At 25.7% G+C, this 11,969-nt stretch overlaps 1 protein-coding gene across 5 annotated transcripts; it reads left to right on the plus strand.

Moving 5' to 3' along the window:
* The first annotated feature begins 4,356 nt into the window (after positions 1 to 4,356).
* Positions 4,357 to 11,652, plus strand: LOC126904750 (uncharacterized). Of its 5 annotated transcripts, none has more exons than XM_050683970.1 (3): positions 4,357 to 4,662; positions 5,451 to 5,812; positions 10,872 to 11,652. In XM_050683970.1, the coding sequence occupies exons 1-3, from the start codon at positions 4,634 to 4,636 to the stop codon at positions 11,141 to 11,143; spliced, it is 663 nt and encodes a 220-aa protein (XP_050539927.1). In that variant the 5' UTR covers positions 4,357 to 4,633; the 3' UTR covers positions 11,144 to 11,652. The 5 variants fall into 5 exon arrangements, with proteins under 5 accessions (XP_050539927.1, XP_050539930.1, XP_050539929.1 ...); XM_050683973.1 differs by having other exon boundaries at positions 4,364 to 4,662; positions 5,534 to 5,812; positions 10,872 to 11,650; XM_050683972.1 differs by having other exon boundaries at positions 4,364 to 4,494; positions 10,872 to 11,650.
* Positions 11,653 to 11,969: the final 317 nt, after the last annotated feature.

Genomic DNA, 11,969 nt, shown 5'->3' on the forward strand with positions numbered 1-11,969 from the left:
ATTTCTGTTATAGCCACACAGGTGGACAATAGCCACCCGATAAAGATAATCACAATAAATATTTCACATATAATATAAAATTTTATTGATCGAATAAGCTAAAATCTTCACAAGCTTAATCAATTCCAACGAACTTTTTTAATTTCGATATGACTAATAGTTTTCTCTTAAGTATGGTGTTAAGAACTTCGCCACACTATAAAACATTTGAGTAATAAAACTGTAATAGATAGAATAAAGATTACATCTGTTCATATTCTCATATGAAAAGATAATTTTAATGTTATAAACATTAAAAGTGGCCCAAATAAATATGAATGTTTTTTTTAAGATGTAATTTGTTTAAAAACATATTGTTTATATCAACCGATGTTATTGCTTTTGAATATACAATGTTATTGTTACTGTTTTTATACTATAGACGATTAGATATTTCTTAAAACTCTGTGTATTACAAAGCGATGCGGTATTATGTCATCACTAATTCGAATTAGACTTAAAATTTCAAATACATTTTATTCGTCATGTTTTTTTTAGATATTTCAATGAAAAAAAAAATTCATAGATTTAATTACGCACAACGTCGTAAAACAATATTATATTGTTCTTACAAAAAAGATACACATGCGATTTAAAACAAATACATCTGTTCAATTTAATTATTTTTGAAAAATTTGTCATTGGTTAATATATATTTTAGTACTTCCAAAAAAATATGCTAAAATTATTAAATTTTTTGAAATACAATGGGATCATTTTGCCCCAAGTGTGAACTTGCCTTACTCTCCTATATTGGGTTTTTCAAAGGGTAATTTTAAGATTATTTATGTCTATATAAAACTACATAAAAAATTGTAATATTTCTAATAAATTAGCTATAAATGGTTGCATTTCAATTTTTGTAACTAACGAGATGTTTTAACGAAGAAGTTTCTTATTACTTAGTAACTAGAATAAAAGTATAATGTACATTTTTAGGACTAGTGTAATTTTAATATGTTTTTTTTTTTTAAATCAGCTAAAAGTCTGCTAAAAGTCGAGTACTTAAATGGTGATGTTTTGTGGATTAATTGAAGTTTGAGTGATACAGTTACCTCATTAAAAGTGGGTTTTGGTGATAAATTTTAGAAAATATATTTAGAATTATAAAAAAGTAGATGGGCTCCCTAGCTATTTTAAATATTAATATTTAATATTTGAAAAACTATCCAACAAAATGTATTTTTAATTACGAAAGAAAAATTGTACAATGTTAACGTAAATAACTGTCATTTTAATGCATGATTAACAGAAAATTTGACTAAATAGAAATAGAGTAAACATCGACACAATATTTTTGAATATAATATTCTATATTTAAGAAAATAAAATTCATTATTTTTATTAACACTCACGCCCTTGTATGATTTATAATACTTCAAAAATATTTTCATTTACACAAATGTATGTATGTATATATATATATATATTTAAGTTTAAGTAGTTTAAATTATTTATGTTTAAGTATACATCTGTATATATTTCTCACTATAGTAATTTATTAATAAAATACACAAAGAAAATAATAAAATATTCTTTATCACGTGCGTTAAAATTATTAATATGAAATATAAAATCGATTAAGATGAAATTATAAATTTTTAGTTAGAAAAATGAAAAATTTGGAAAAATAATAATTAGAAAAAGATAAGAAAAAAATATTATGAGAAACATACTATATTTTTCACGTGAAACTTTTTTTTGACCAAGTTAGAAAAACTTGATTTTTTCTGCGTTTCTATATCATAAATAAATTTTGCTTAGTAATTGTACCGTGTTAGTTAAGGTTTGAATAATACAGCCTCTTCAAAAAGAGTTTTTGGTGAAACATTATAGAAAATAAATTTCAAATTATAATTATAGGCGGTCTACCTAGGTAATTCGGTAACGCGTGAAACTTCAGTGCGTAGGTACTGGGTTTTTTAATCCGTTGCGTTAAGCTATGTAGTTTTTCTCGTATTCTCTGGTACAAGCAATAGCTTTTAGAGAGTATGTTAAACATGATAAACAAAATAAAATTAATCAAATACATATATCTGAACATATTAAACGAATGAAATGCTACTTCAGGTAAAATATGTGTATTTAGTGTAATGAATGAATTATAAATCATTGGTATTCAGTGTAATTTTGTGCGTTTGATTAATGTAAATGATACATTTGGTACGACAAACTACTCGTTATTTACTTTGAAATCTTTACGCTTTTTGATATATTATATGAGAATTTTAAATAATTAGTCACTCTCCCAGGAACTTGTTGTAAACACATTAATAAAATAGCTTTTCAAATCTTTCTAAAACTTCATGATGTACAAATATTCTTTCTACAATCTTATATTATATCTTATATATATAGTATATTAATTTAAATTATATCTCAGAAAATTAATATACTGAAGAATGAAATATTAATTTTAATAACGCTGCTCATTTAACGTTGGATTAATAGACAATATTTGTTAAAAACTATTCTTACTGCTTCCTTTTTTCCTTTATGTACTAACTGCAGTGGCGTATTTATGGAGGGGCAAGTAGGAGAATTTTCTACTGCCTAATAATGCAATATTTTTGCTTAAGGATATTTTTCATTACATTAGATGAATATAAATAATCATTTGTAATGATTTTTTTATCAATCACATAAATGATCAATTGCAAATAATTTTTATCTACAACTTTATTATCTGATTTTCGATCGTGAGTATTAAAACTACTATGGTTTTATGCCACTGCAAAACTATATGATATTTGAACTCTATTAGTATCTACATTTATTATTTTAATAACTACTGTTACAAATTTTTTTATTTTAAAAATAAATACTACATAAAGCCGTATATATTATTTCAATTAATTGGCACATAGAAATAATTTGTTGTTGATTTCAAGTGTTGAATAAGTTACGGTCTCTTTTAGCACATTTTAATGTCGACTATGTGCATATAACACTTACAGCTATTAATATTAGAACAGCTGAATTGGACTGTTACACATTACGGTTGTGTTGTATACGATTTTATAGTCAAAATTGTTAAGGGTACCGCAATTATGTTTCTCGACAAAAACAATTATTAACACAGTCAAGTTTAAACAACTAATTTATAAACAGTCAAAGTTTTGCATTAAATAAACAATTTTAATCAATGAATATTCGTCAGACGGAAATTGAGTTTGATGAGTTGTTAAGAAATTGTTATAAAATATTTAGTTGCTATATAAATAATTTTTTTAGCTTCGATACAAAGCTGAGAAGAAATTAATTTTACTATGATGTTTTTTTTTTTTTGTGTCTGTAACCACTATTTCTCAGCTCTCACCAAACCGATTTCTTTCAATGATACGTCAAAATATCACAAATCATATCTAGTTGAAGACATTACCCTCAAAGATTGAAAAAATTTCCCTCGTTCCCCGTAAATGGGGAAACCTNAAAAAAAAAATTTGTCCCGACGACCTATCTTTTATACGCAAATGGCTGCCGTATTCAAAAATATGCTATTTTTGTATTCAAATTATGGGTTTTGTATTTTATTTTAATAGAAGTTGATGTTAATTTTGCAATTATCCATCAATTTTTTAAAATTAAACACTATCTACAGATTTGCATCGAAGCGTTTCTTATGATAGTGATTTTAATCACTGTCAGATTAAATCTATCTGGACCCAACTATGCAATGTCTCCATTCTGATAAATGTACTGTAAATAGTAACTATAAAAATTTTCTAATTAAAACTGCCATAACTTTTTCAAAAATGAACATATCAATATAATTTTTTTTTGTAGATGCTTGATGTCTTTACCTATCACTTGGTATATTTTTTTTAGAAATTTAACCCTTTACCATCCCACAGGGGGATAGTTTTCCGGCTGAAAACTATCTATTTTTTATAAAGCCTGCGCAACATCNGAAAACTATCTATTTATATAAAGCCTGCGCAACACCACCCCTACCTACTTACATTTAATTTTTAGTATAATTCACACTAGTTGTTAAAAAGATTTACTCAATTGAGCTTTTTATAAAATTTGATTATAATTGTAAAAATCCTTTGTTAATTTAGGAGAAACTAACAATCATTATTTTTAGAAATGATTTATATAGCAACATGTTACCAAAAAATTTGGAATATTATAGTTTAGTAGTAGCAAATACAAATAGAGTAAAAAAATTATTAAATTACAAAGAAAAATTATTTAATTTTGTAGTTGAAACCAATCATATCAAACTTGATTCATCAATAAATACTTTAAAATCATTAGAAATGAATTTTTTTGAAAAATTATTTTTTAAATCAAATATAGTATAAGAAAATTCATAATAAAATATATTAATATTCTTTTTATCTAGTGTGAATTTTTTTTTCAAATTATAATCATAAGAGAATTAATTTTATATAAATACGTGGTATAATGAATATTTCATTACTATTGATGTTAATTATGAACATACAAGTAAGCTTCAGTGGTTTCATACAATATTTAACGTGCTCCTATAATCGTTATTTTTTAAACTTCTTTCACCATAATGAAAGATTTTTGTCAGAATTAGAAAAAAATAAATATAATATAACAATAGAGAATGTTATGAACTATGGCAGGGCACTCCAAACACACAGTAAAGTAATTATGATATTTTTAGATGACTTAATAAACAATAATATAAATTATTTTCCTTATACTTTGAATATGATAAATATGTATTTAAATAACGTTTCTGGCTCTTTAAATATGATTGCTCTAAACGAAGATGATGAAAAAAATGTAGCTGAAAAATTATTAGAGGGATATAAGATTATACATCTTGTAGTTAAAGATCAATTAAGTATTTACATAAATAGCTATTGTAATGACATACTCTTTTATGATAATTTGGTTAGTTTCACTCTACCAATAGGTAAAAACGAATATACTACTACTAATCTAGTAAATATAAATAATAATCTCAAGGATGAAATTATGTTGAAGTTTAATTCAACAGTGAACAGCACTTTATACGAAAATTTACATCCAAAACATTTTTTGTTTTACGATATAATGACCCAACAGATTCTCAGCAACAAAAATAATACTATAAAAATAGATAATAGTCAACACATTGTATTAAATTTACTACGATTCACTCCACTTAATATTAAATGTTCTGACGATACTCATATAACTATACAAGATGTATTTCAGTATATAAAATATGATTTCTATTCTAAGGATGTTTTATCATACATAAATCTGATAATTTCGGCTACGTTTCGACCTATTCTCATTCGCAACTTTTTAACCTTAATTCAAGTTGCATGTTTAAAAAATTCAGGTAGTGTAATTTACTGGTTAAAATCGACATTAATTAAAATGGGTCATAAAATAATAGGTTATATACAACAATTTATTTTTCTCCACTTGTTCAATTATAGGCATTCAATTATTAAAAAGGTCATTAATCGTTTTAAGAAAGTCTTAGATGAATATACTTCAAGACATTTTTTTTGTGAATCAGATCATACATTGAATAAATCAATAATAAAAAAAATGTCGCAATTTTTCATCAAAAAGCAAATATACTTTACAATGGAAATCAATTTAACCAATAAAATTTTAACTGAAAATAATGCTGATGAAATTAAAAATCAATTAGAAGAAATCATGCAAAAAGTTGAAATCTATTTGTCCGACTTGAAAAAATCGAAAGACCATTTGGAAATTATTGCTAGAAGATTTAAGGTTCGATCATTCAAAGTTTCAAACTATAATCCTTTTATTGATTCTAAAGTTTTAGGTAAGTGAAAATATAGTAAATTTTCAATAATTTATATTATCTATGTACACAATAAACTGCTACATGGTGTAAAATAAAATAATCCAACAAGTATACCATTGAATGATTTTAGATTGTTATATATTAATTTTAATAAAATTGAACTTAACTTTTAAATATTGGACAAAAAACTATTTATTTTAGAAATGGCTTCTTCAAAACACTTTTTTTTAAAAATATCTACTTAAATAATAGATGTATAAAGTTTGTTTTTATACTTAATTACATAACAATATGATTATTACTAAAATAAAACATGTTTTAATGTTTCCTACTAATTAAAAACACATAAATTAACTTGAAAAATATTTATTTTTTATGGTCTTATTGATTTAATAATAATAATTAAAAAATATTAATCTTTGAAACATTATTTTAACTGTTCTTGCAAGTTTAGAATTGAATCTGAAATAGAAAAGTTTATAGGATTAAAAAATTGTATTTTTGACATTGATGTATGATTGGGATTTATTTAATTACTATTAACAGTAAATTTACAAAAAAGCTCATCATTTCGTTAAAATCACCATTTTTTTGTATTAGTGTAGAAAAATGTAAATTCAATACAAATTATAGTAATTATTTCTATGTAACTATTGTTGTTTAAATTGATGTTATAATTGAAATATTTTAATAGTAATTGTTGAGTAGAAAAACACCTTTAGCAAAGACCTAGTGGAAAAACACGGTTGATTATATTATATCATGTGACACTTGATTTCTAGCGTCTTTACTTTACCTATATAATAATCTTAAAAAAAATATGATAGAAAAAATCTATTTTCAGTTTGAACTCGGTGTAAAAATGATCTTAAAAAATGTTATTTTAGTCTTCAGTGAAAATTCCTACTTGACTATTGAAATTTATTCATAAATAGGGCTCGGAACTTAAAGCAATTGCCTATATTTTTGGAATAACATAATTAGTAGCAAAGTTTATGGCATGTTACAACGATATCCTACGTACAATTTGAATGTGCTTTTAGCTTCGATGCGAAGCTGAGAAGGTATTAATTTTACCATGATGTGTTTATTTTTTTTTTTTTGTGTCTGTCACCACTTTTTCTCAGCTCTCACTGGACCGATTACTTTTAACAATACGTCAAAACATCACAAATTGTATCTAGTTGAAGACATTAGCCTTAAAAATTTTAAAATTTTCCCTCGTTCCCCGCAAATGGGGAAATATCCAAAAAAATTACAAATTTAAATAATAGATAGTAAAGATAAATCTTTACCTATCATTTGATATATTTTTTTTGTAAATCTGACCCTCTATCTGCCCACAGGGGGGAATTTAAAATGACAACTTTTTCACAAAAAATTAACTTTTTCAACTTAACTTTTGAAAATGTTCCGGAAGGTCTGACACTTTTATATATATCTTAAATTAAAGCTAATGTAATATACTTTAGTTTGAAAAAAATAAATTTGACCTCTGGACTTGTCTTCATGGTGAAAATGGCTACCAAATGCTATTTTTGTGTAAAAATTCTCGATTTTATAATTTACATTTGTAATGTTGCAGAATTTAATTAGTTTTTAATATATTAATCTTATCAATTAGATGTGTGTGCAGTAGGTGTAAAGTATTTTAATAATTTTGTATATGATAACCTCCACTTGTCAACCGGTCCGATATCTGTCATCATCAGCTGACCATACACAATGCACCTATACCCATATTGTTGTATTTTCCCCCAATGGACTTGTCAAAGTTGGTACCACCACCACCCGGCGACACGATCACCGGCCACTACACAAATGCCGCTACAACAGATTTTTTTTTTCCACCTATACTGCCGAGGCGACAAGTTGTCCGTTTGTATTTTTTGTGAAAACCACGTTATTGTATTTTTTTTTGTCCTCCGTTTTTTTTTATCAAAATTAAACGTCGAATGGATCTGCTGTCCACCAAGTGATGTCGTTGTGTTTTTGTCCTCCGTTTTTTTTAAATAAAACGTCGAGTTGATCTGCAGTCGACTTGTGGTGTCAACCAGACTGTATTTTTTTTGTCCTCCGTTTTTTTATTTAAACAAAACGTCGAGATGGTGATGATGATGATGATTATGGCGTAGGCACAACTATGGCCGGTGGTGGGCCGTCACTCCTCAAATCAACAATCAACAACAAGTACAACATCAAGAAACCCCATTTTTACCCCTTTTAAATTTTATGTATCATGCACCTCTTTTTTTTTTCTTCTCCTTTTCATAGTCATTTCCTATGAATATATTTATATCTTAAATAGTAATTATACATTATTATACACTTATTTATTAGAAGTTGCCTAAAAAATATTGATAGCGCTGGTTCAAGGGGTCTCATAACTCTCATAAATACATTCCTGTTATACACAAAAATTATTAATAATCTAATTATATTAATTGTGTTTATATTATAGAATCGTTCAAAAAAATTGAGCAGGTTATTATACATGGCACATTGTAAAAAATTTAAGTTTGATAAAAATATTGGTAACTGCGATTTAACGTTCGACAGCATAGTTATCATAGATGAATCCAAATTCAAACGATAAACTCATAGTCTTATACATAATATATGAGAAAAAAAGATTATTAATAATGTACTGTTTTTTTCCGACCTTCGCCAATAATTTTCCCGGGATCTGGTGACCGAGTACTTTCGTTGAAAAAAAAAATTTTGAAAATCCGAGCACGGCAAGTAATTTTTCCAGAAAAGCGTTTTTTTTCTTGTTCTATTATATAATAAAATTTGCGAAAGAACAAACTAAAAATATTTTCATCACATACGTATTTTTTTTTTTTTTGTTATCTATTATTGTTATTCTGTTGTTCATACTGTTCCAATATGAAATTACCAGTGAAATTATCTAAAAATATTTAATAATTAATTTTTGACTAATGAATGGTTTCAAAAAAAAAAAATAATCTCCATTGAAATAATGACAAAATAATAAATCAACTGTTTTTATAAAAGTTTAGATTGTATTGTTAAAAATTATCACTGTTGTGCGGGCCCACGTGGTAAAAGGAATTAAACTTAATAATAAAAAGAAAACACTCACTTTTCAATAAAACTTTAGAATATATAATTTGATTGACACAATTAATAATACAATACACGTTATTTATTAATATTAATACAAATGAATAGAATAATAAAATATAATGACATAGAATGATATAGAATGATTTAGGATGATATAGAATGAGTGTAACTAGCGCATACTAAACCACGACTGACTGTAGGGTACCTACAGTGGGAGTCCTTTTCCCATGGTTGCCCTAAAACCCTTGATCAGCACATTCCTGTGTTCGACGACAGTCGGACGACCATTTATTATATACTCTATCAATTATAAAATAATATTCAGGGGTTCTTAACATCACNTAATATCCAGGGGTTCTTAACATCACGTTGAAATGAATATTGCAAACCATATAATACTTATTTAATATATCACTAGTAACAAATCATTTCTGTTGCAATTTTTTTAGAATTCTTTATAACTATAGAATAATTTTAAGATACAAATATTATTTTTATTAATTTATAATAATAAAAACTAACCGTGGGAAATCCTTTGGTATTTTAAACATTTTACAATTTTAATTTTCGGTAGCATTTCTCGAGTTATTGCAGAATTTTACATTACAAACATAAACCATTTTATTAAATATTGTATAAAAGATGATGGAAAATTAATAAAATGATTAAAAGTAAAATTCATATAATATACATTTTTACACAATCAGTATTACTTCTTATTGTTACAACAAAAATGATAATTTCAAAGACTTCAATAAATTGGCTGCTACTTTTTGTTTACATATCGAAGTGTCCTTTGCCTGACTGTATCATAGCTGTATTATAGAAAATCAAATTTCATTAATTTTTGTTATTTAGGCGTTATCAATAAATAAAATATTTTATTTATAGTAAGAGACCATCTGTTGCCGCCTGAGCTGTTCTAAAAGCAAAGATCCCAGATATGCATGGGCATTAGAACTTTGCCGTACGGCTGATTTCTAATTATAATTTAATTAATAAGTGTCGTTTTGGCACAATTAGGACAATGGTTAGCTATATAACACAATAAATTACTGATTTAAATAACAACTGTCATCTGTGTAACTGAAAGTAATAAATGAACATATATAACTATAGGAAATTTTACCAGAAAGTAAAACTAAACTTCGACATGAATTGTTTATATTTCATAAAATTAACATAATTAATACATCACCGTCTTGATCATAATGCACAATAATAATACTGAATTGATAATAACTCTACTGTAGTTTTACAAATGCAATACTGACTAATATTCAAGTGAATTTTTACAAATACAATGAATAGTAAAATTAAAAAAATTAACAATTATTTTTTATATACTTAATCGCAAAACAAAAACAAAACAAATTTTATTGANACAATTATTTTTTATATACTTAATCGCAAAACAAAAACAAAACAAATTTTATTGAACACCATCGAAAAAATTGACTATTTTTACTACTACAGAAAAACATTACATTTTTAATAAAAAACCCGACCGAACAACACGGTACTAAAACTGATAAGGCGTCTTAACAGGTGATAGCGCACAAGCACTACCACCTGATTACACCCAATCAGTGCAGCTCGCACACTCGGCGCGAACACCATCGTTATTTGATAACGTTGTATTAACTAGTGATTAATTGATCTTGGTCGTGTGTTTAAAATAAAATGGGAAAAAAAAAGGTATTAGCTAGTGTACTTTTAAAAAGTATTATGGTCTATCATTTAGTCTTTTCATTTAAGATGATAATTATCACATTATTTATAAATTATATTCATATTATTAGAATAATATGATTCTTAAATTTAATTCTTATTAAATTTAACTATTGAATTTTGTTATTAACTGATTTTCAAATCTAATATTATTAAAGATAAATTTATATCATTTGATAATTTTATTTAAAAAGCTCTATCATTTTTATGACCAAAGCCAATTAGATAAATTTTTGCACTTTTTATTTTATTTTAGATCGCATTTGTAATACTCAATCACATTTTGAAATATACAGTTTTATTACGAATGATAGTAATAAAAAAGATATAGAATATTATAAAGATAAGGAAGATGTGGATGAAGATTATTCATACTATTGGAAGAAAATAACAACCTTTAACTTAGAGGATGTAAAAGATGACTATGATGAAAATAATGAAAATGATATTGATACAAACGACTCCATTGAAATTCAGTCAACTTATAAACCTCTTTATATGATTGATTATTGTCCATACGGCATGTAAAGTAAAATTTATAAATAGTTTTTATAATGGATTCTCTGTATCATCATTACTTATTTAGAAATATTTTATTTTTTTCCTTTCCATACGATATCTTTTAATGTTAAAAAAAAATTTTGTTTGTAAAATAGAAAAATTAACAAGCAAAACAAAATTCTGTCTCAGTAACAAAACTATATTTATCAATTAATAAATTATCAACTCAATTTCTTTTCAGTGTATGGCATTAATTTAATATACTACATTCTCGTATTCAAACTTCTAATAAATTTCAATTAAAGTGTTAAGAGAGATGTTATAAATTGTTTTTGTAATGAATACTGTAAAGAAGATGCTTGATTTTTAATTAAAGTTTTTTTCTTTAATTCAATGTTTTTTTTTTTGCAATCGTAAAGTTTTTTTAATGAATATCCCTTATACCTTATGTTAAAATGAAACTCCCGGTAATATTGTGCGAGTTAGTTACTTTCGGTTTCGTGACATATGATTATGCCGGAGAAAGAAATTGGGAGTGGACTGTGGGATTAAGGATAGTCCTTAAACTAGAAGAAATGATAAGAACTAGAAAACAAGGGTTATATATTAAAATAATAATAAATATAAAATATCATAGAGTTGTGGATGGAGGGTCACTTAATACTAAAATGGCCGACAAGGCAGCTATGAACAAAATAGATAAATATAATTATTACAAACAATTGACGCGCCCGGGGTATTACCATCGGACTGATTTGGATATCACCCGGATCAGGATGCTAATACACCGACCGTGCTGTGCTTCCCTAAATTGCACATTAAAACAACCCGAGATGCCTTATCGCTTATCGGC

The sequence above is a fragment of the Daktulosphaira vitifoliae genome, unplaced genomic scaffold, assembly GCF_025091365.1.
Source record: "Daktulosphaira vitifoliae isolate Bord-2020 unplaced genomic scaffold, ASM2509136v1 Scaffold_4, whole genome shotgun sequence".
Classification (NCBI taxonomy): domain Eukaryota; kingdom Metazoa; phylum Arthropoda; class Insecta; order Hemiptera; family Phylloxeridae; genus Daktulosphaira; species Daktulosphaira vitifoliae.

What these genes read in the sequence shown, in the direction of transcription:
- LOC126904750 (XM_050683969.1), top strand. Translation starts at nt 4,453, where the DNA reads ATGAATATTTCATTACTATTGATGTTAATTATGAACATACAAGTAAGC. An exon ending in TATTGATTCTAAAGTTTTAG is followed by an intron (nt 5,813 to 10,871) that starts GTAAGTGAAAAT and finishes ATTTTATTTTAG; the next exon opens with ATCGCATTTGTAATACTCAA.